The sequence below is a fragment of the Ixodes scapularis genome, unplaced genomic scaffold (assembly GCF_016920785.2).
Source record: "Ixodes scapularis isolate PalLabHiFi unplaced genomic scaffold, ASM1692078v2 ptg001986l_1___fragment_3__unscaffolded, whole genome shotgun sequence".
Taxonomy (NCBI): Eukaryota; Metazoa; Arthropoda; class Arachnida; order Ixodida; family Ixodidae; genus Ixodes; species Ixodes scapularis.
The window spans coordinates 42,872-66,460 of record NW_024610225.1 but is presented as its reverse complement, the minus strand read 5'-3'; the positions used below and the strand labels follow the sequence as shown (position 1 = coordinate 66,460).

The 23,589-nt window shown below is 49.1% G+C and overlaps 2 protein-coding genes across 2 annotated transcripts; one reads left to right on the top strand and one right to left on the bottom strand.

Moving 5' to 3' along the window:
* Window positions 1–2,530: 2,530 nt before the first annotated feature.
* Window positions 2,531–4,899, top strand: LOC115313957. The gene is made up of 9 exons (XM_042288352.1): window positions 2,531–2,860; window positions 3,595–3,769; window positions 3,852–3,884; window positions 4,009–4,068; window positions 4,152–4,190; window positions 4,286–4,333; window positions 4,431–4,475; window positions 4,542–4,580; window positions 4,647–4,899. The coding sequence occupies exons 1-9, from the start codon at window positions 2,566–2,568 to the stop codon at window positions 4,888–4,890; spliced, it is 978 nt and encodes a 325-aa protein (XP_042144286.1). The 5' UTR covers window positions 2,531–2,565; the 3' UTR covers window positions 4,891–4,899.
* Window positions 4,900–5,169: 270 nt separating this feature from the next.
* Window positions 5,170–13,452, bottom strand: LOC121045487 (protein ALP1-like). Its single transcript, XM_042288353.1, has 7 exons — window positions 13,297–13,452; window positions 13,104–13,215; window positions 12,889–13,014; window positions 12,516–12,675; window positions 12,277–12,440; window positions 6,027–6,235; window positions 5,170–5,686 (listed from the first exon to the last, which is right to left on the bottom strand). Exons 1-7 carry the CDS (start codon window positions 13,397–13,399, stop codon window positions 5,316–5,318), a joined length of 1,245 nt encoding a protein of 414 aa, XP_042144287.1. The 5' UTR covers window positions 13,400–13,452; the 3' UTR covers window positions 5,170–5,315.
* Window positions 13,453–23,589: the final 10,137 nt, after the last annotated feature.

Sequence of the window (23,589 nt, the reverse complement as noted above, 5' to 3'; positions counted from 1 at the left end):
CTTCGAACAGCCGCGATGGCTTTGATCTTGTTTCTACATCACACTCGGGTAAGTTTAAATTACTGACATTCTTGATGTCATGGGCAAGATTAAAGGCCACGCTTTTGGATGTTGGAAGCAAAATCAGTAAAGGCCATAGAGCATCTTTCAGCTAGAAAGACTTCAGGCATTTTAAAGATATTGAGGTTCTGCAAAGCCAGGAGCCAATAATTGTATTAACTCCTTAGGTCATCAAGCTTCGAGCAGTCGTGATGGGTCTGATCTTGCTTCTTCGTCGCACTCGAGTAAGTCTGGATTACTAACATTCTAATGCCGCGGGGAAGATTAAAGGCCACGCTTTTGGATGTTGGAGGCTAAATCAGTAAAGGCCATAAAGCATCTTTCAGCTAGACAGTTTTCAGACATTCTAAAAATATTGAGGTTCTTCAAAGCCAGGAGCTTGTTTAAATGATCGAAATTAATGAATAGGTCTCCACATTTTCCCCGTGCTCTAGCATCAGCTGCCTCCCTTGGTCTCGTGTCAATGGCAGCTCCACTCCTTGCTTCTCCCATCCCTGCAGCGGCACCCTCTCTGCCTCAGCACCCTGCTCCCGCAGCCGTAGCTGTCCCCCCGATGGATCAACACGATGCCCCCACCCCTGCAGGAGCCCCCCTATGGATCAACACAACGTTCCAGCCCCTCCTTTGGATCAAGAACCCTTTCCTGCCCCTGCAGCTGTCCCCCTTTTGAATCGCCCCGCTCCCATCCCTGCGGCAGCAGCTCCTCTGGACCAACACCCTGCCCAACCAGCGGCCCTTCCTAAACGTCCTGTTCATGGCGAAGCTGGAAATCTTGGTAAACCGAGCCATCAAAGTCGGATGAATTGGATTGATATCAGTGTTTGTTTTAGAGCGCAGCTCTTAGGGGCCCGTTTCTGGCTTGAGCGGCGTCGGCGTCGCCGGCGCCGTAACCGCGAGGTCACGTGACCCCCTGAGGTCACGTGACCCCCTGAGGTCACGTGACCCCATGAGGTCACGTGACCCCCTGAAGTCACGTGACCCCCTTGAGGTCACGTGACCTTAAGGAGTCACCTATCCCTCAGTACGCTTCCATCTTCCTCCTCAAGAGCTGCGCTCTAACCGGCGTTACAGGGAATTGTAAACGGCTTTCATTTTTTTCATAGAAAGCAGTTGGGTACAAAGCGCGATATAGTTAGCGCCGGCGAGCGATGACGAGTTTTTGCTGCTTTTTTGTTAGTCGGAATGCTGTCATTCAAATTTCTGGTGCCGTAGGAAGTGCTAATTTGGGACACTAGCATACACGGTAAATACATGTGAGAAGCCAGCACTAGTGACTAGCTGTTGAGCACCGTGCGTCGTTCGGTCAGGTTGCGCATGATAATGCTTTTGTAATATTTTGGCTGTCTAGAGCTCTAAAGTGAGTTATCACTAAAACAACCTCAGAAACCTCCTTTAGTGCCCCCTAACGTCATAGCTGCAGAAAGTTGTCCCCACATACAGTATAGTCCTTTCCAATGTGGGTTCGTCGTAATCCCAAAATTTTAAGTTAAATTGAGATAATTCGCCTTGAACAGGCTGTAATTTTGCTTTGTCAAGTACTTGTCAATTTTTAGGGAGTTTCTGTAAATTCTGCCTAAAATCAAGCTGTCCATTTCATCTCATCAATGCACACACTTATATTTCACGGACAGCACACCAGCTGAATGCAGCTGTTTACGGTCCACTGCGACCACTCCATGAAGTCAGGCGAGGAAATGTAAGTGACTGGTTTACTTTTTTTTTATTGTCCTCGTCAGGGGAGAGTATGGGTTCATTTTTGGGTCACCCTGTGCCATCCGGGTTGTCAGGTACGAATGGGCTGACGTACTTCGTTGGCGGAAGCTGGGGGGGTCTTGTCGGAGACGAAGTAGCTTCCCTTGGCTGTCGACGAGTAATTCAGTTGAACTTGTAGTTACTTCTTGATAAATAATTTAATACTTTAGTAGCGAATGAAAACACACAAACGAAACAATACTGCAAAATGGTAACTTTCCCTGTACTGGGTTGGGAAGGAGGTGGTCGGGGGTTAGCCTATCCAAGCTCGGGAGTTCGCTGGCTCATGGGATTAGGTCCCGATTACGGGGTCAAAAGTCCGTAGGCATCACACAGCCTGACTCAATTCCAGAGAGTTAGCTCTCGAGTTCCACCATAAACTAAACTCATTTGCTGCTTTTCCCCTCAAAATCACTCGTTGGTTCATTCCCTTTTAATGGTCCGGCCGGTCCTTGACTCGTCGTCAGACAGGCTACAACCAATCGCCTAACTTTCTCACCATGGGGTAATTGCTTATATTTCCGCGTGAGAACCAGCGGTCGGCGTATACCTCACGGGCAAAGCTTGGGCGGGTTCCAATGCAAGCAAACTATTTCTAGAATTCGCAGAGCAAGTCAGACAGCCGACCCAGGTGTGGATAGCACCGTCTAAAGGGCCACCCACACTAGCGAGAAAACGCGCTCGGCGCGCCGATCGCGTTGAAAACGCGTTCCGCAAAATCGGTTGAGCGGGAAGATTTTCCTGCCGCTCGGTATGCCGCTTGCCGCTGGCGCAGACGCGCCAATCAGAGGCGTCACATCCAGTCACGTGCGATGCCATGGCAACGCTTTCGCGAGAAAGTTGAGCCGCCGAGTAGTGGCGAGCCCAGGCGAGCCAGCGAACAATCTTTCCGCCATGAGCCTAGAAAACAACACGAGGACGATGGAGCGCTTTATCGAAACGGTACGGATGTACCCGTTTCTATACGATAAAAAACACCCGGAGTTCAAGGAAAAAGCGGAGAAGCTGAACCGATGGGCGATTATCGGCGAGGATTTCGGTCTCACCGGTGAGTTATTTTGCGACCTACTCGAGTTGTGTGAACGCCTCTCGCGCCGACTCCGTGATGTTAGCGCAGGGGTTCCCGTAATGGGTTCCGAAGTAACTTTCGAAGAAATAAGCACAGGTGTCTGTTGGGCTCAGCAGCTGATATGAAGCTGGTTCAGGCAGGGGCGGATGCAGGAATTTCCTAAGGGGGGGGGGGGGGGGGGGGAAGGGGGTCAGGTGTTGGTCAACGTACCATTTGTTTAGGAAACCCCTCCCCCTTTCCCTCGTTTCATGCCCTAAATTTTACACATGCAGAAATCAAGAGGGGGATCAGGACATCCGGACCCCCCCTCTAAATCCGCCCCTGAGATTAGGGGGCCTTCATGTGCGCTTTGCTTGGGGTGATGACATCTGGCCATTTTGTTCCGAACGCTCGTTTGTATTTTTTTTGTTTTCAAGCGCGTGAAAGGACGTGTCTCTGCACGCGCTCGTGGCGCTGACTGTGCTACGGCGACTTTTTGTTACCGGAGATTTCTTTGTGTTTTCCCTGTGAGCTCGTGCTGTCGGCATCGGGTACTACAAACGATGGCATCACCCTAAACAGAAGGACATCTAGGCGCCTAGCTTAGTTATGACAGCCGTGCATCGACTCTCTTTTGCGGGCACAGCAAGCTTCTCGGGCTTGCTTTGCCCAGTTTTGTCTCAACAATGCAGTAAACCGTTTCTAAATTTCTAATGGAGGCATATACCGTGCAGGAGAAGCAGCCGCGGCCAAATTTAAGAATGTCAGGGACCGCTGGTTGAAGATTGTTTCCGGTGTGCAAAAACCGAGGAGCGGCTCCAGCGGAAATGTTGGGAAAGTAAAAACAAAGTGGGTTTTATTTGACGTGATCAACGACGTTCTTAAGAACACGCCGCACTACGCTGAAAGGTAATCTGTAACTATGGTGCTCATGTGAGCGTGTGAAATGATTGCGTCTAATTTGAGAGGGTACATTTTTGGTTTTATTAAGGACCGCCACAAACTTGCCGGTTGAGGAAGATAGGTATGATGCTGTATTTTTCTTTTCCTGTCTGCTACTTTTTACCCTAGAAAACTCCTTTATAAACTTACGAATTTCACTGCCCCAGCGTTTTTGTTAAGCAAGGCTTATAGCTACTGTTATGCAGGGACACAGAGCAGCCCTCCACATCCAGTTCGAGTGCAGCAAGTCTTGACCACGCAGAAAGGTAGACACCACTCATGTTAAAATTACCTGAGGTCAGAGCACAACAAAATGTGGTACTAACTTTAACCAAATTTCTACGCACAGCTGTCCCCTGAGCCCTGCTAGGGTTGTTTTTGAAGCAATGTAAGCATACTTTATATTGCTTTGTCGTAACCTCTTTCCTGTGGCATGGCCTGTGCCATGAGTGAAACGCCGCACATCTGCAATAAATAATCCAGGTACTCCAATGGCCCTGCTCTCTTGCTATCGGAGGAAAACAGCCCAAGGTGTGCGGTCTCAATCCTTTATTGGTGCTGCAAGGTGCACTGCATACTCCTCTTACAATACTGAAGCACAAATTCACAGTCTGCCTTTATTTTGCAGCATCTATGAACACCCAGGCACGGGAGCCGATGTAGGTCCTTCACGGTAAGAAAATCATGTCTTCAATATTCTTGTACGTCCTGGCTGATTTGCTTCCTTTGGTTTGCCCAGATCAGCCAAGAGGCCTGCTGACCAAGTGCCATCATCCCGGTACTTACGTTGTTTCCTATTAAAAAATACTATTGCGTGAAAATCAACGTTTGGACTGTTTTGCAGAAAAAAGAATCAACGGGGCCAGGATAGCTTCGAGGACTCTGTGCAGAGCGTCCTCCACAGCTGCTCGGCAACATTGAACGCCATCTCGCACAAGGCCGACACGCCTGTCATTAAAAACGACTGTACGGCGGGGGCACAATGGATTGAATCCAAACTGGCATTGCTTTCACAAAAGCTAAGATGTGAGGTAATGCATAAGATCAACCAACTGCTGTATGAGGCTGAGATGAAGATGTTGGAATGAATGCTCAACCGAAACGTCATTGTTCGTGTTATTTATCTAAGACTTTGGTCTTGCAGATCTATACTACAAATTAAGGAAGCACGTTACTTACAAATTTAATCGTGTACACTTTCTATACTTGATGTTCGCATCCTTCAGAGAAGACATCAATATTTCGTTGAAAAATTAGTTACTTTGATGATCGGTCATTACCTGCTGTCCCGCTCGAGTTACGATTCTTTCTTGCCACGGGACCTTTCCCTCGTTGAGGAAGTATGTGGCCAGTCGGTTCGTACTTCCAAAGCAGTCCTGAAGTACAAGATTACACAATGTCTGTCAATGGAATGAAAAGTCAGCAGGCATAGCATTTTCGGTAATGCACGCAAGTAGGAAATTGCAAACCTAAATATCACTTTTTTATCCCCGCGGCCCATCTGCTGGAATAATTACCCGGGAGAGTGGGACCCCAGGCCCGCCATGTCCCTCAACGGCAGCCCCCTGTCGTCATTTCTCCATGACCCATGTGTGAGATTTCCCTGCCAGTCCTCGCTGTCCACATAACCCGGAGGATTGTACGCTGACCTTGACATGGCAGAATTCTTGAGCAGAAAGTTGTGCAAAGCCACGCACGCCTTCACAATATTTTCTGTTGTTTCTTCCGAGGCTCGAAATGCTCTTCGTAGAATTCGCCACCTGCTGGCCATGATCCCAAACGCATTCTCTATGAGCCGTCTCGCACGGCTCAGCCGGTAATTAAAGGTGGCCATTTTCAGGTACTCTTCCCGGTCAGGTTCCCTGTTTCTGCAACTTTGGAGCTCTGAAGAAATATGCAAAATTGAGACGTCAGTATTAACCACCGCATGCGTAACATTGTCTCTGATTAAGCTGACTATCGAGCAATAGTGTGCCAATTCTGGCAGGCTGCGCGCTCGTGTTTTCCGGTTAAAACCGACAGATTCTGCACAGACGAATGCATCTGCTAACAGAATAAAATAATGGCATTTCCTGCAAAGTACATTTCCATAAATAACTAATTTCATGACGTGCGAAATGAGTATGCAATAATTTTTAAATAAAAAGAAAGCACAATGCTGTTTTCTTTTTTTACAAATAAATAATGTAAGCTATACTATACGAAAATCAATAGCAAGACTTGCCGCGCCCAGGATATGGCCTCATGAGAAAGGGCTTCAGCGGAAACGCCTCATCCCCGACCATTAAGTAGGGGATCAGGCCTGCAGAGCCCACATTTGCAGGAGGAGGGATGCCATATCCGCTGTCAGCTAGAACCCCGAAAAGTGGCGTCCTTGAAAAAACCCCTCCATCACTCTCTCCGCCATAATGACCGATGTCAACATACGTGAAGCTGAAATAAAACAGCAGGTAGAAGTCGATACATTCAATATTGCCGCGCGCAGGGCTGAGAAAGCAACGCTCGGTCACGGACCTCCAGAAAGTTCCCGTTTATTCATGTAGCGCACGTAACTTCTATTATTTATATCCATGTACCTTCTGCTTTTGTTTTCTAGAAAGTGCGTGTTCATTCTCGCCCCGATCACGCGACGCTCGAGCCGCTTTCGCCGAATCTTCGAGATAGCGACGCACTATAGATAAGAGGCCGCCCGCGACCTTGTCGAGTCAGTCTCGCCTCAGCGTTTGATCGTGCTGCTTCGCCGCCTTCGACGCCCGCGACGCTCTGTTGTTATCTTTCTTTTGTACCCTTTTATTTTCGGCACAAGTTCGCCACATTAAACGTTTATTTATTCCTGTTTATTTCTTGTTTATTAGTCACCACCCGTGACATTTTGGTGGAGGTGCGGGGTACCGCATGTCCGTGCAGCGTAGCCCTCCAAGTTCCCGCACTACAAGTCCGAACCCAAGCTCCCGAGGACCCAACGAAGACCAGATCGAGACTCGATCAAGTCGCCGAACCCAAGGGCTACACCCGGAATACGGACTTTTACCACCCAGGACCAGGCAGCCGACGATGGCCAACCAGTCGCAGACCCCCGCCGCTCCTGCCGTCGTCTACCTACCCGTCGCTCCTCGGACACCGGCTCCATTCCACGGCGAGCAGTACGAAGACGTCGAAGACTGGATTGACCAGTATGAACGCGTTGCCCGCCACAATTGCTGGACAGACGAGCAGCGCCTACACAATGTCTATTTTTCGCTTGAGGGGACTGCCAAGCACTGGTACGAGAATCATGAGTCCTCCTTGACGTCGTGGGACATTTTCAAGAACGATCTCAAGGCTACCTTCATCAACCACCACCGCCGAGAGAGAGCCGAGGACCTACTGCGAACCAGAACCCAGGGCCCCAACGAGAGTGTCACCGGCTTCGTAGAGGACGTCCTGCGCCTGAGCGCCCGCGCCGACCCTCGGGCTACAGAAGAGAAGAAGCTACGAATCCTCATGCGGGGCGTGAGAGAAAACATCTTTGGTGGCCTTGTCCGCAGCCCTCCGACAACTGTCGAAGACTTTGTCGCCGAGGCAACGAACATCGAGCGTGCCCTGCAAGCCCGAGCCAGCCACTACCAGAGGCTACCCGGCGTCAGCGCGGTTCCGCCGTCCGCTTGCGACCTTGGCTCCAACATCCCAAGCATTCGCGAGATCATTCGCGACGTCGTCCGGGAGGAGCTGCGAAAGCTACTACCCGCCGCTGACCGACCAGCTTCGCTCTCCATCGCTGAGGTCGTGCGGGAAGAGGTGCAGAGAGCCATTCAACCAGAGGCTCCCATCAGCGCAGCAGTCTCCGAAGAACCCGCGCTAACTTACGCCGCAGTGGCCCGACGGCCACCGCCTCCTCCTCGCGCCTATGTCGCGCCGCCCCGACGCCAGTCTCCTGCGCCGCAGCACGACCGACGCCGCGACGACCAGCCCCAGTACGCCAGCCAGGAGCCCCGTGCACCCCGGAAGACCGATGTGTGGCGAACGCCCGACCGACGCCCTCTGTGCTTCCACTGCGGGGAGGCAGACCACACCTACCGCCGATGCCCATACCGTCGACTCGGGCTGCGCGGATTCCACCCAAGCGACCCGCGCCCCCGGTATGGTGAACGCCCTCGGGAGATCGACGAATACCTGCGACGACCCCAGTCCCCCGAGCCTGCGTCCCGCCGAGAGTTCCGGTCGCCGTCACCGCGACGTCCAGCTTCGCCGATGCACCGACCCCGACGTGAAAGCCTGTCGCCCCTCGCTCCTCGTCGGGGAAACTAGGCGCGGCAACCCCTGGAGGTGGAGTTGCCGAAGACGACCGACGTAAAGAGCCTCCACGAACGACGGAGCGCTCCCACTCTCCCGACGCTACGCATCACAACGACGCCCCTGCTTCGGTGTCCAACAACTTAAACGTTGTTATTGACGGCCTCGACTCATCGGCACTCGTGGACACCGGAGCAGACTACTCAGTCTTGAGTGGGAGGCTCTCTCGCCGCCTGAGAAAAGTCATGACGCCGTGGGATGGACCCCAAATACGAACCGCCGGAGGACATCTCATCACGCCAGTCGGGAGATGCACGGCTCGCGTCGAGATCCACGGTGAAACGTGCCCTGTGAAGTTCGTCGTTCTGCAAGACTGTTCGAGGGACGTTATCCTCGGCATGGACTTTCTCTGCGAGTATGGCGCCGTCATCGACCTCGGGGCAAACCAGTTGACGCTGCGGAAACCGGTTTTACCGGCGGTGGAGACCAACACGACATCAACCGCGATCCGAGTTATCGCCGACCATGTGAGCCTACCGCCGCGGTCGAGTGTTTTCGTCACCGTTATAGCCGACGCAGCCATGCACGGTGAAGCTCTTCTGGAAGGCAGCGTCCAACTGCTCCTCGAAAAAGGAATTGGCGTCGCAAGAGGCGTAACGGATCTCCAAGAAAGACGTACAACTGTTCTTGTGACGAACTTTCGAGAGGAGCCGCAGCACCTAACGAGGGGTACCACCGTGGGCCACGTCGAGGAGCTTCAAGCGCCAGCGGTGGTCACCGCAATCTCCGAGGAAACCTCGTCGCCACAGCAGAAGAGCACGACGCCGCCGCCGCTCGACATTGACCCCGAGCTCCAAGCTACGAAGCGCCGGCAACTAATTGATCTCCTTGCCGAATACAGTGACTGTTTTGCCACGACATCAAAGATTCGCCAAACACCAATGGCGAAACATCGCATTGTTACCGACGACGACGCACTTCCTGTCCACCAGTCGCCGTATCGAGTCTCCTTAAAGGAAAGGAAAGTGATTCAAGATCAAGTCCAGGAGATGCTCGACGACGACATCATTCAACCCTCAAGGAGCCCATGGGCGTCCCCAGTCGTCCTTGTAAAGAAGAAGGACGGAACCCTGCGGTTCTGCGTGGACTATCGTCGACTGAACGCCGTGACAAAGAAGGACGTCTATCCGCTCCCCCGCATCGACGATACGTTAGACCGACTGCGCCACTCCCGATATTTTTCGTCGATGGACCTGAAGAGTGGTTATTGGCAGATTGAAGTCGACGAACGTGACCGGGAGAAAACTGCCTTCGTCACTCCCGACGGACTATACGAATTCAAAGTGATGCCGTTCGGACTTTGTACAGCACCAGCCACCTTCCAGCGCGTCATGGACACCGTGCTGGCAGGTCTGAAATGGCAGAGCTGCCTCGTCTACCTGGACGATGTCGTGGTATTCTCACGAGATTTCGACGAACACCTCAGACGACTTCGAGCCGTGCTTCAAGCCATCAAGACCGCCGGCCTGTCACTCAAGCCAGCAAAGTGTCGGTTCGCCTATGGGGAACTAAAGTTCCTTGGCCACGTCGTGAACAACAAGGGTGTTCTACCTGACCCCGAGAAGACCCGCGCCGTAGCTGCATTTACGCCGCCGTCTGACAAGAAGGCCGTGAGAAGATTTCTCGGACTCTGTGCCTACTACAGGCGCTTTGTTCGAGACTTCGCCAAGCTATCCGCACCGCTGACACACCTCACGAAGGACGCCGTAAAGTTCGAGTGGACAGAAGAACACCAGAGGTCATTCGACGAGCTCAAACGAAGACTCCAGACGCCCCCGATTCTTGGCCATTTTGACCAGTTTGCTGAAACCGAGATCCACACCGACGCCAGTAACACCGGACTGGGTGCGGTACTAGTCCAAGTGCAGGACGGAGCCGAGCGAGTTATCGCATACGCAAGTCGGACGCTGTCTAAAGCGGAGAGGAACTATTCAACGACCGAAAAGGAGTGCCTCGCTGTCGTATGGGCAATAACAAAGTTTCGCCCATATTTGTATGGAAGTTCTTTTCGCGTGGTCACAGACCACCACTCGCTCTGCTGGCTGGCGAATCTGAAGGACCCCTCCGGACGCCTCGCTCGGTGGAGCCTGCGACTGCAGGAGTTCGACATGACCGTGGTGTACAAGTCTGGCCGGAAGCACGATGACGCCGACTGCCTGTCAAGGGCCCCAGTCGAGGCCGGTCCTGCCTGCAACAAAGAGGACGACGATGAGTGTTTCCTCGGCGCTCTGGATGTAAGCGACATGGCAGCACTCCAACGGGACGACCCTGAGCTGCGAGCACTCATCGAACACCTAGAGGGGCAAGGAAGCGCCGTTCCCCGCGGTTTTGTACGAACACTGCCAACCTTCTCCATCCGACAACGCGTACTGTACAAGGAGAACTTCAGCGACAACAACACGGCGTGGCTGTTGGTGATCCCTTCCAGTCTTCGAGAAGAAATTTTTCAAGCCTGCCACGATGACCCGACGGCGGGACACCTTGGTTACAGCAGGACTCTTGCGAGGATACGCGAAAAGTACTACTGGCCCAAGCTTGCGAAGACAGTACACCACTACACCCGATCTTGCCACGAGTGTCAACGAAGGAAGAAGCCACCGACGAGACCGGCAGGACTTCTTCAGCCTATTGCGCCGCCATCTGCCCCATTCCAGCAAATCGGTATGGATTTACTCGGACCTTTCCCACCGTCGACGCAAGGAAACCGATGGATCATCGTCGCAACCGATTATCTCACGCGGTACGCCGAGACAAAAGCCGTTCCATCAGGAACGGCTGTTGAAGTCGCCAAGTTTTTCATCGAGTCCATTGTCCTCCGGCACGGCGCTCCCGAAGTCCTGATCTCAGACCGTGGATCATCATTCATGGCCCAGCTGACGCAAGAAGTCCTTCGTCTCAGCCACACCAGCCATCGTCGCACCACGGCGTACCACCCGCAGACCAACGGGCTGACGGAGAGACTCAACAAAACCATCGCCGACATGATCTCCATGTACGTCGACGTGGAGCACAAGACATGGGACGAGGTTTTGCCGTACGTCACATTTGCCTACAACACGGCCGTACAAAAGACCACCGGAGTGACACCCTTTCAACTGGTGCATGGGCGCAAAGTAACGACCATGCTGGACGCGATGCTGCCCCATGAGCCAGCTGACAGTGAGAGCGACGACGCCCAGGTGGTTGCTCAACGGGCCGAAGAAGTCCGCCAGCTCGCCCGACTCCTGATTCAAGACCAGCAACGCGTCGACGCGGGCCGCTACAACCTTCGTCGCAGGGACGTTCACTTCCAGCCCGGAGACAGGGTGTGGGTTTGGACGCCCATCCGTCGTCGCGGCCTCAGTGAGAAACTGCTGAAACGGTACTTTGGACCATACAAGGTACTTCGTCGCCTCGGCGAGCTGAACTACGAGGTGATGCCCGACGGAACACGAACATCGTCACGCCGGCCACCACGACCTGAGGTCGTCCACGTCGTGCGCCTGAAGCCATACTACGCTCGATAGGACTGTGGACCTTATGTGCTCCAAAAGACTCTTTAGTTTATCGTTCTTTTTTATTTTGTTTTGTTTTACACTGCATCGGGGCGATGCACTTTTAAAGGGGGGAGTAATGCCGCGCGCAGGGCTGAGAAAGCAACGCTCGGTCACGGACCTCCAGAAAGTTCCCGTTTATTCATGTAGCGCACGTAACTTCTATTATTTATATCCATGTACCTTCTGCTTTTGTTTTCTAGAAAGTGCGTGTTCATTCTCGCCCCGATCACGCGACGCTCGAGCCGCTTTCGCCGAATCTTCGAGATAGCGACGCACTATAGATAAGAGGCCGCCCGCGACCTTGTCGAGTCAGTCTCGCCTCAGCGTTTGATCGTGCTGCTTCGCCGCCTTCGACGCCCGCGACGCTCTGTTGTTATCTTTCTTTTGTACCCTTTTATTTTCGGCACAAGTTCGCCACATTAAACGTTTATTTATTCCTGTTTATTTCTTGTTTATTAGTCACCACCCGTGACAATATGATGCAATATAAAGTACAAAATTTTAGTATCCTCGTTTTCTTAGTAGTGGTAGCTTTCTTTGCACTCATAACCAAGATGCCATGCTATTAAAAACACTTATTTAAATAATTGATCAAATGAATCCTACCTGTAGCGTGCATCACATACTGCCATAAGAACTGTACTAAATGTCTTCTTATAGTTTAGGTTTCTTGCACTTGAGTTGCTGGGGCACTCAATGTTGACATGTTTTCCATCAATGCAACCAATACAATTAGGAAAATTCCAGAGTAAATCTATCTCTGCTGCAATCTAAAATAATGGTGGTCACAAAAAAAGTGGGAAGTGAGCATGGCATAGTGTGACCTAACAGGTACCGTCCCTAACCTTTTTCCATTCGGTTGGCCCCTGTGGAAATTTCACGTAGATGGGCTGCAGAATGTTCCACATTGCAGCGCATGTTTCCTTCACAATCCCAGCCGCTGTTGATCGGCCCACCAAAAAATTAAAAGACGAACTACGGAATGTGTCGCCATTTGCAAGGAATCTGGAATCACAAAAGAAGAGGTGTCTTGGTAATACGCGCGTTTTTTTTCTTACAACGCTCGCTTAGCGCACCTCGCAGTTGCTTTTAATTCTCCGCAAGACCTGCTTGCTCACTCGGAAGATTCATTATAACATCAAGATAGCGATATGCTGACGTCGTAATGCCAATCTCCCCCCCCCCTTCCCCCCCCCCCCTCCCCCCCCCCCCCTTTACCTGACGGTGATAACAAGCCGGTCGTGTGCTGATATCGGGTCGCGGAACGGCGTCACCTTACGTTCGATCGCTGGACGGATGAGTTCCAGCAAGGAATCAAATGTGCTGGGTGCCATTCGCAGGAAGCTGGAGACCAAAAAGCGATAAAAAAAACATCCGTTTACCATTGTATATGGTGAACACTTTTAAGGTAGAGAATGGTTGTAGTTACTCACTCTCGAAAGTAAATTTCGTCTGTGGCGCGCAGGCGAGGCAGCAAAGCACTGGCCTGTCCTTCCAGATTTCGGTAGCGCAAGCTTGGTCGAACCCACCATCTACGTTTCTTGGCTTTTTGGAAGCGCCGACGACGGAGAAGTAGTGAGCACACAAGAATGATTGTGTTGACCGTAATTACGAGCTCATCTGTACCTGTCATGACTCGATCACGGTGTGGACTCGATCTTCGGCGAGCAAAAGCGTCCCTCGCCCGCTCGATTGCCTCGAGGATCCTCGAGATATTGCGGGAAATCATGCGCTCGCTCGGATGCTTCAAGAGTGCGCGAGGCCTCCTGTGCTGTCAGGTGACATTCGCGGCGGCAGAACTCTATCTAGTGTGGTCTTCAGGATGCGGGACGCGTTTTCCCGCGATCGGCGCGCCGCGCGCGTTTTCTCGCTAGTGTGGGTGGCCCTTAAGTGAGCCATTTCGTCACTCATTCTGCCAGACGCGATGCGACGTTGCCGTTCTGCTGTGACCCCCTCGCACGCGGGTGAGAAAGATTACACGGATGTAAACTGTGCCAGCCAGAGCCACTGCATTCTCCTAGCCCGAAATGCCCGCTCAGATTCTCTCGGCAGAAAACGCGCGTCCCGAACCTCGCATCGTAAAGTATGCCTCTCTCTCGAGGTCACCCACCACGGTAAGTGTTTACGCCAACACTCTCCTACCAGGCAAGTCCCTCTGGTGCTAATGGCCCACAACTGATTTTAGGGGCGAAGCTCCTTAGAATCTAGCCTTGTCCGTGCCGCCACACGCCACACTCCGCTTCCTTGAATAGAAGCCGTTGTGGCAGACTGAAATGGTCAGTGTATCACCGCCTTTCTTCCTGCAATGTCTTTTTCTGTGGTGTCTGCAGTTTTGTAGGTATCTAGTTTTAAAGTTCGGTTTCACTACTTACGGCAAAGCCAAATCCATCGGCTCCAGGACAATGGAAACATTGATGGCATCGTTGCTTTCGTGCCGCTGCAGGGGCTGGGATACTTATTAGTCTGGCAAGTGCCAGCACTCCGTGCATCTGCTGAGGAAATGCCTTGCAACGATCAGCACAGGTCCTGCTCGCTCTTACGAGAAGTGCGGTGTGTTAACATTCTCGGCGTTCTCTTTGCGGCAGGTGCCGAATGCATCCGTCATGACTCGAGATTTCTCCTCTCCGCAGCGCTTGGCGCACTAATCAGTATTCCAACACCTCTCTACACATCGATGACTAATATATAAGCACTAAAGTTCAAAGAGGACTGAACTGACATCATGTGTGTTGGTGACTTGAGGCCCGTTCCCACACTTGCAACCAAGTACGACCAAGAGAGATGAGACCTGTTGAAACCTCTTAAAATTACTTAAGACAAGAGAACACACTGGCACGCTGGTGACACCTATGCGGTGACTCTGGAACTGCATTTCACAAGAGCGAAGGTTTTGGATTTCCGAGGTCAAATGTTTGTAATACCAGGCTGGTTTATAACGTTGACAAAAGTTTTACGAGCCAAAAAAGAAAGGATAGTGCAAAAGAGAAGTAGAAAATATGCCGGACTGCCTCTCGTCGTAAGAGAGATTAAGAGGTTCCAAGGCACTCGGCTCTAAGAGGTCGCAAGCGTGTGAACGGACCTTAACATTAGAGTGACTAAAGCATTGCATGTCCTGAAACCGACAAATATTACGAAATGATTTCTGCAAAATCCTGCTTTGTTCATAGAATCCTTCCTTATTATTGCGTGCCTTCTGTAACAGATTCATCTGGGAGATGATGTCTACCTCTCCGAAACAAAGATGACGCACCTTTTGAAACTGCCAAGTGACCAGAGATTCACTAAAGTTCTCATGCGGTGCATCTGGTCCATCGAAGAGCTGCAGCAAAGAACCGTGACAGGCCAAGCCAGCCCTCGCCTGGCCAAACTTGGAGCCGCAGCAAAGCAAGCACTCACGCCAAGGAAGGTGGCCGCAGTAAAAAGTAAGCTATGTGTTTTGGTGTATCTTCAGAATTTAGATATCTGATGTAGAGGTGGCTTTTGAATAGTGTTTATCATGTGCACTCTCCAATGCTTGAACAAAACTTTGTTGTTCTGTCTTTATTCTGCCACCAGCATCAAGAACTTGTATGATGGGGAGGCTACCTCGGTTTTCTGATGAGAGGAAGAAGACACCTTTCCGCGACATTTACGAACAAAAGTTTGAATCAAAATAGAAGAGAAAAACGCAACTTGCCCGAGGATTCCAGGAAAATCTGTGTTACTCTGCACAGCAGAGTAACAGACTCCAATCTAGGGCTGCACCGTTTGCCAAAGGTGATAACGCGACAGTGTGAGCGAACAAAGCTGCTGTCCGAGAAACGCCGAAGCCTCTGGCTTGCTCGCATACATCGGAAGTGTCCGTGTCTGCGGTCGTCACTTCATTACCGGTAAGAAATACGTTGCTCAGTATGTGGATTGCTGGATGCTTCTGTTCGCACGCTGTACGCATTGCCATAGCGGCCGAGGCAGTGTTTGGTGTCGGCAGAGATGCGCTTTTACCTTTCTCTTAGCGTTTCTGTAATTGTGTAGCGTTTGTAGCACACTTGTGTCGATGGTGTTGCGGCGGCGGCGCCGTTTACCCAACTAAGATGCTGCGAATTCTAATGCGGCAAGGACGGTCACATCTCTTCGTTTGCAGGCTAACCGTCGACTCTTCGGCTCTCCTAAAAAGGCTTGTTTTTTTTGCCTGTCAACTCGCCTTGCTCAGCACGACGATACAATTCGGTTGGAGACGCATCGCTGTCAGGCTGTTCACCCATCCACTTGTGACAGTTGTGGGCATCCAGGGACTTGAAGGCCTTCATCTGTTACAGCGACATGTAGTTCGTCGACAGAACCAGGTTGTTAATTTTGTCCATGTGCGTCGTGGCTGGCTGCACATGTGCATCTGTAGTGGTGTCCGCGCCGACGCGTAGCGTGTATGAATCGACGCCGTCGTACATCTCCACTTTAGACTCGTACCGAGCCCGTGTGGGGCCCACAAGCTCTTCAAAATAGGAAGGGCAGAACTCATGGCGAATGGCTTTTGCCATCTGGCTGCACGGGCGAAACAAATTCCGCAGCAGTAGCGGCGGCGACAGCGTCCGCGTCTGCTTCTCAGTACCTGGCAATGCCGGCTGGCGGGCGGGAGCAGAGGAAGTGACGTCACGTGGAAACTATGTATCGGTATGCATGGATTAGGAAAACCCAAGTGTTGCATTTATTTTGTTGCCTTCATTCATAGACTCATTAAAGAAAATAGTTTCAACCCCTAACCTAAATTGTGTTGGTACAAAATAATGCAAATAACTAGGTTTTTTTATCTTGCAGATGCACAATAAACGGTTCAACTGCTTTGTTGATCTTGACGACAACACCAGAGTGCCTGACGAAGCACTGATCAACGTGATCACTTTAACATCTCCTGACAAGACTGCTGAACACCCGTAAGAACCTTTACGAAACTTTTTTCATTGAAGTGCCCACTACCTGTAGTTTCGTTTTGTGTTCTAAATGTAATCAGAATGCATTCCGCTGCTACCAGCGAAGCCTTAAAGGTGCACTGCACCCCTAATCTCAATGGCACCTATTGAGAACTGTCCTGGTAGCGGGTTGGTTCCTCTTATGGATTTACAACAGAGAAGGCATAATCAACAAAAGAAGCACAACTTAAGCCTTATGAAAACCAAACATTGTGCCTATTAGACAATCCAAATTACAACTTCCATAACTTGGAAACAAAACCATTTCAAGATGTAAAAGCATGGTATGAAATAACGCCCAATACTAACTGATTACAGTTTTCATTATTAGGAAATACAAATGTTCCAAGTTCCCTGTTTAGCAAACACGAAAGTATTCCAATATCTAAGTTAAGAGTGTTCAAATCTACTTTATCTGAAAAAAAGTAAAAATGCAAAATATTGAAAACTTTATATTTCTGATCATGCACACGCGCTTAATTAACCCTTACTAAAAGGACATGACTGACTAGAATAAAAAAAAAAGCTTGTGTAGGGGTTTAAAAAATAGACTGACAAAACTAGCAAGTAAGAACATAAAACCGAAGGTTTTCTTCACAAATCAATTGTTTGGATGTCAATAATAATCCCTGGAGAAGGGGAATTGGGGACAAAGGACAAACACAAATGAAACTTCTGATCTAGCACAACGTTTTAGCGATTGCGTCGCTCAGCAGAACATCCCAACTGTTCTCCTTGTATTCCCACCGGCTTGCTGTTTGTGTACCAGCACATGTATTCGCCGCGTACATCATTTACAAGGAAGTTTATAGATGAGGCAACCAACTATCGCTTTTATTCTTATGTTTAAGACACAACTCAGGAGCGCAGAAAGGGTCTCAGCAAAAACGCACACCCCGAACACGCAAAACAAAATATTATGCCCAACGTTTAATTTTCTAGAGCAGTTATCGCTATCCCCAGAGGTTAGATGATAGGTGAACACATGGCTCTTAGTTACGTTTATATATCACAAAGCCCTAAAAGAAAGCCTACCCAGAGACAAAAGATAAATAGTGCGTGGTGGAGCGGCACTGCAAGTTACGGGAATTGAAAACTCAGATTTCAAAATTTCCTATTTGTTCCCTCACCACAGTGTCTGGTTTTAAATATCAAGATTAACTATCAGCAGCTCACCTGCAAACTCTCTGTATTTTCATTAATGAAATCACAGATCGCAGACACAGCGAATTTGCGTTCCAAAGGGCTGTAAGTACGCAAGAATTTGCTATAAACTCCCCTGTCACAGGTACGGCGGCAGGACGCGGATACATGCGCATTCGCGCTTCACAGTGCGATGTACATGCAATAACCCGCTACAAACTTAGATGTCACGGGAACGAGTTAGCGAACAAACGCGGGAACAAGTTAGGATTATGCATGTCAGGGGACAGATAACCTGCAGATTGCGGACGCTGCAGATTCGCACGTCACAGTGCGATAAGCACGAGGGAACCCGCTATGAACATGCTTTTTACACTTACCGATAACGCAGATCACGTGGTTGATCTGATTAGAAAAACGGGATGGGTGATTTTTCGGTGCTGGGCTTTCATACGAGACTTTACGGTATACGCGATTTAATGCGAGCGGGATTTCAAAGACACGCAGCCATGTTCAACGCCACTGCCAAAAAAAGAAAATTAAAGAAAGAATTAGACGACGAACTGATGCGTCAGCACTTCTGACAAAGCCACCTATGCATGTCCTTCGGGGATCAGGCACCTAAACGCTGCTGACACGACCACATCGGTATGGTGGTTCCATAACATTGCTTTCGAATTATCTAAACGAACACAACACGGTGAACCACTCTCACAAACCTTTCCAGGCTAGTTTTGGTGCAACATTTACTCTTGGGAGCAGGATGGCACAGTGAAAGTGGATTGGCGCATATGGCGCAGTACTTCCACCCCTGCAAAGGTCGTATTTTACTTTTCGTCTAGAACGATGCAAGTTGTAATCATAGACACACAAAAAAAAAAAAACACACAATGAAACAAAAATTCTTACGTGCGCGCATTGTTCTTTTTTTATTTTTGGCTTTTTCTTTCCCTCTTACCTGGTCGCTTTTTTTTTAATTTGTGACGTCAAAAATTATGAAATTTACAAACTTTGTAAGCGACATCTCTACAATATTTAATAACGACATTCGTAAGACACGTTTTTTAACAGAATTGCTAGCGCACTATGGCCCTTTTTGAAATACCGAAAATCGAAGTCCAGAGTGATGTCACCTCCAAATTTGTTATCTTCCCTCGGAAAACGTGGCGGAGCTCGGCACATGTAGCATTGAGGATGATCAGTGAGTCGGGGAATCAGAGGACGAAGTTCTCTTTTTTAGCGACGACCTCTCAGACTTTGAGAATAAAATCCTCAACTAGGTTTATTGTCCGTGTTCCGTAGTTTCGGTTGTTACTCCGCCGGGGCAGCCTTTCACACAAAACCGGCGCAGCGTAGCCCCTCACGTCGCTCACAAAAGTCCACTGCGCGTCCTCTTCAACCTCACACCGTTTCAAAGAATTTTAGATCGCTGAAAGGGCCCCCAAGAGAACTTCTAAAACTCGAAAGCGAAGCGTCGTCTGTCCACAGCAATAGCCGGCAGGCACGGAGAAGAGCACGATCGCGGGACTCGGGTGAACACGACACATTGTATCTGTACCGTTCTGAGGCGTGAGATAAACTCGAGTTACAGGCGGACTCAATCTTTGACATCACTGCACTGGTGCGGATTGCACGGGAACTTCGAATTCGGCTTCGGGAAATTGTTCTTTTTATTTCAGAAATACTGAGTTCCAGAGCTTAGAGTTTTGAGAGTAATGTCCACGCATCGTTTTCAATCGTTGCGGAGTACAGAAAAAATATTGGATTTTGACCTGTCACTGCCCCTTTGATGCAAGCCTTCCCTGACTTCCTTATTACGGCAACCTTCAGTTTTTATCTTTATCAATACATGGCAGATAGGCATGAAATACAAAGCTGGGAGGTGGGTAAAAAAAAATGAAAACCGTTTACAACTCTTTGTAACGCCGAATTAGAGCGCAGCTCTTGAGGAGGAGGAGGGAAGGGTACTGAGGTTCACGTGTTATCGGGGGGGGGAGGGGTGGTCACGTGACCTTGGAGGGGTCACGTGACCCCCTCGCCAAGGTCACGTTACCTGGGGTTGTCACGTGACCTCGGGGGGTCACCTGACCTCAAGAAAAATTTTTCCGCTAGATTTAGCGGGGAAATTTTTCCGCTAGAATTAGCGGGGAAATTTTTCCGCTAGATTTAGCGGGGAAATTTTTCAGCTAGATTTAGCGGGGAAATTTTTCCGCTAGATATAGCGGGGAAATTATTCCGCTAGATTTAGCGGGGAAATTTTTCAGCCAGATTTAGCGGGGAAATTATTCCGCTAGATTTAGCGGGAAAATTTTTTTGCTAAATTTAGCGGGGAAATTTTTCAGCTAGATTTAGCGGGGAAATTTTTCAGCTAGATTTAGCGGGAAAATTTTCCGCTAGATTTAGCGGGGACGTTTTTCCGCTAGATATAGCGGGAAAATTTTTCCGCTAGATTTAGCGGGGAAATTTTTCCGCTAGTTTTAGCGGGAAATTTTTCCGCTAAATTTAGCGGGGAAATTTTTCCGCTAAATTTAGCGGGGAAATTTTTCCGCTAGATTTAGCGGGGAAATTTCCCCATAATACACCGCGCGGTTACGCCGACGGCGACGGCGACGCCGACGCCACTCAAGCCGGAAACGAGCGCCTAAGAGCTGTGCTCTAAAACAGAAGCCTGTGCACAGGCATGATGATAAGAAAAGCTTCAGAGGGAGAAGAAAACTAGGAGCATAACTGAAACTAAATTGAAGTGCGTCGGGCAGCCTGTTGCAGTGGCGTAACTAGGAATATTTTTGGGAGTGACTGAGGTGGCTGGGAGTCCATGACTTGGGGTGCGGAGATGGGGAAGGGGGGTCAAATTGCATGTGTATATTATAGGGTAGGCTGGATTCTGGGGGTGGGGGGGGGGGTGCGGAGAGGGAGGGAGGGAGGGAGGGCGGCTGAAGCTCGATTGGAGCCCTCCCTGGCTATGGCCCCTTCTGGTGAAGGGTCAGAGTCAAGGTTCCTTTGTTATCATCCTATAGGCATATGTTACCGTCAAAAATTAAAAAAGCCTAGTGTTTCAGTTTACTACTGCATACAGCTTGCACTTGCTTTTAAGAACAGCTTGTACACTAGGCTCGCTCTTGTTTCCACAGACAGTATGCAAACAGAAAATTTGCTTGATTGTAGCATGTGGGAATGGGCTGAGTTTAGTACAGCTGAATGGTAAAAAGCAGCAGCTGCTTTTTCGCTCTAGTGTTTGCTACTCGGTACTCTGAATCAATGGAGGCTTCACTGTAGAAGAAACTGCTATTTTGCAATTACCATAATTGTGGTCTTGTAAGGGAAATTGACAGCAGTTATAATTTTGAGTCTTGCTTTGTATTTTTAAATGTGGAGCATTTCTACACGGACTTCAGCGGTTTTCTTCGTCCTTAGGGTATATGACCTTTGTTGTAGAGCACTACTACTAATGTTACTGATACAGCTGGTATCACTACTGCTGTAACTATTACCATTACTACTATAGCTACTGCCACTAATACCACTAACCTGCTACTACTACTACTGCTACTTTTTAAGACTTCTTTCTTTTCAAAGTGGATGACACAGTGTTACAGTTTTATATAGTTCATACACCGCTAATAGACCAACTCTACACTTGTCACAGCTAATGTGCTGCCAGTAAAAGTGGTTGTTTAAATTTCCACGCACCAGCTTACTTTAAGATCTCCCACTTTGTGCTTCATAACATCTTTGCACAACTCTTTATTCTAATATGCTCCACCCCAGGACAGCCACGGGAAGAAATTCGTTCCCCCCCCCCTCCCCCCCAAGAAGTGGCGCTTGTGGAAGTAGCGCCAGTGGAATGGACAGTAGTGGAGGTGGCGCTAGGGGAGTGCTTCTACAAAGGAATGAATACATGTTGCCGAAAATGCCTCTTAACATAACAGCCTGCCAGAGCAAAGTGAAACAAGGTGATGTGCATGACGATCTGAGGAGAAGGATCATTGACTGGATCTTTTACGGGATATCATCAGGAACACTTTAAGTAATAGCTGCTAAGTTGTACAATTGAGTACACAAATTTTCTGAGTAGGCAGAGCCTGTTTTTGATTCAATAACGCCATTAACTCAGTCTTAAAATCCGGAAAATAAAGCGGCAGCCAATGGCAGTCTCATATTTGCCTCAAATGATAGTAAAAGTGCTCAAAAACATGGCAAAAAAGATTTTCCAATTAATTTTAGTGCTCTAACATAGAACTTGTCTTGGCTTCTGTTGAGAGAAAGAAGCTTCGGCTGCCTACCACAAGCATATGCAGGAATGGCCTGCAAGATGACCAAAATTAGGGTGAATTGACGATTTCTCAAGTTGCGTCGTCTCATTTGTACACATCTTTTGCCAAGTTCTTTTTCGAATATAGCATTCAAATTTGTCTATATGAAAGAAAAATGTTCAAACATGCTAATGCAAGCAAAAACAACAAAAAAAAAACTGGACAAAAAAATAGTTTTCTACCTGCACCCTTTGTTTGGATGCTGTTTTCGTTGTGTTTTTGGTACGACCTGTGTCAGCTGTGCGCACCACTAGCACGAGAAGACTTTTTGTCGATGCCGGCGGCATCAGAGATGACATCGAACACCAAAGTATGATCTCCGAAGGGAGTTTACAGGATTGGGTCAGCCCAAGTTACGGTGCAAGCAATGTGCTCCCCTGAGAAGCGGAGTCTGTGAACGAGAGGGGAAAGAGAGAAAACTCGTCGGAGGTTGTTTATTAGAAACGTTTAGCACATACTACAGCCAATATATGCACATTTTAATGAGGAAAGTCTCCTTCACAGCACCCTTGCACTGTTTTTTTTTTCACCGATTTCCTGACATCGGCTATGATGGCAAGTCAGTAGGGTAGAATTTAACAGATTGCATGCAAGTTTTAACAGTGTAAACTGTCCATGAACAAACAAAAAGTCGACATTAACCATGAGACACATAAACCTACATCTGGAAAGCTGAAATTGCAACAAACTGCATTGCAAACCAGTTGGATGTTATTGCGATAGTGCAGCGACCGCATGGTGTGCTTTCTCTTCCGAGCTTTACAAATAAACCAAGGCTCTAGATAACTAAAACATTACATAAGTTCAACAACATGCTGCAGCCACAAATAAAGGAGTTCGACAAATTTACTTTAGTGTACCTTTAAAGTCGCTTGATGCGTCTCATAACTGAATACAACCAAAACGAATTACGAAATGGGTAGTGGTGACAAAGAGGTCCGTCGGCCGCTGGGGGTTGGTTGGTTGGTTGATTGGGGGTTTATGGCACATCAGCATCTAAGGCTATAATGCGCCAAGAGTCTGAACTATTGCAGTAGAGGGTTAGAGAGAAGAAAGAGTTATAGTAGCAGGTGATGTGATAAAAATATGGACATGCATTTGTATAAGTGTAAAAGGTATGGTTATGAGTTTGGGGTGGAAAATAAAATCACAGTCGGTGTATAAGGCCGATATCAGTGAGAAACTTAAATAAGCAATCATGCGAAATAAGTGGTTCATCACCTAGAAGCAGGGCTAGGTGCAGTGGGACACGTTCTCTATATAGTTGCGAGAAGTGTTTCTGACGGTATTGATCATATGTGTGACATTCAACTAAAATGTGTAAACCGCTTAAGGTTATGTTACAGTATTCACATACTGGAGCATCCTCCCCACTCAAAAGGTGTCCATGTGTGAGACGTGTATGACCAATTCGTAATAACCGATTCACACGACGGACCGAATCGCGATTTTCGTCCGCGGACCGTGTACCACGTGACCGGCACGTCACCGATTCCTGCGATCCGCTCCTAGTCCGCGGA

What these genes read in the sequence shown, in the direction of transcription:
- LOC115313957 (XM_042288352.1), top strand. Translation starts at nt 2,566, where the DNA reads ATGCCGCTTGCCGCTGGCGCAGACGCGCCAATCAGAGGCGTCACATCC. An exon ending in CGAGGATTTCGGTCTCACCG is followed by an intron (nt 2,861 to 3,594) that starts GTGAGTTATTTT and finishes TATACCGTGCAG; the next exon opens with GAGAAGCAGCCGCGGCCAAA. An exon ending in AGGGTTGTTTTTGAAGCAAT is followed by an intron (nt 4,191 to 4,285) that starts GTAAGCATACTT and finishes TAAATAATCCAG; the next exon opens with GTACTCCAATGGCCCTGCTC.
- LOC121045487 (XM_042288353.1), bottom strand. Translation starts at nt 13,399, where the DNA reads ATGATTTCCCGCAATATCTCGAGGATCCTCGAGGCAATCGAGCGGGCG. An exon ending in CCGTGATCGAGTCATGACAG is followed by an intron (nt 13,216 to 13,296) that starts GTACAGATGAGC and finishes GCTTCCAAAAAG; the next exon opens with CCAAGAAACGTAGATGGTGG. An exon ending in GTATGTGATGCACGCTACAG is followed by an intron (nt 6,236 to 12,276) that starts GTAGGATTCATT and finishes GTTTTATTTCAG; the next exon opens with CTTCACGTATGTTGACATCG.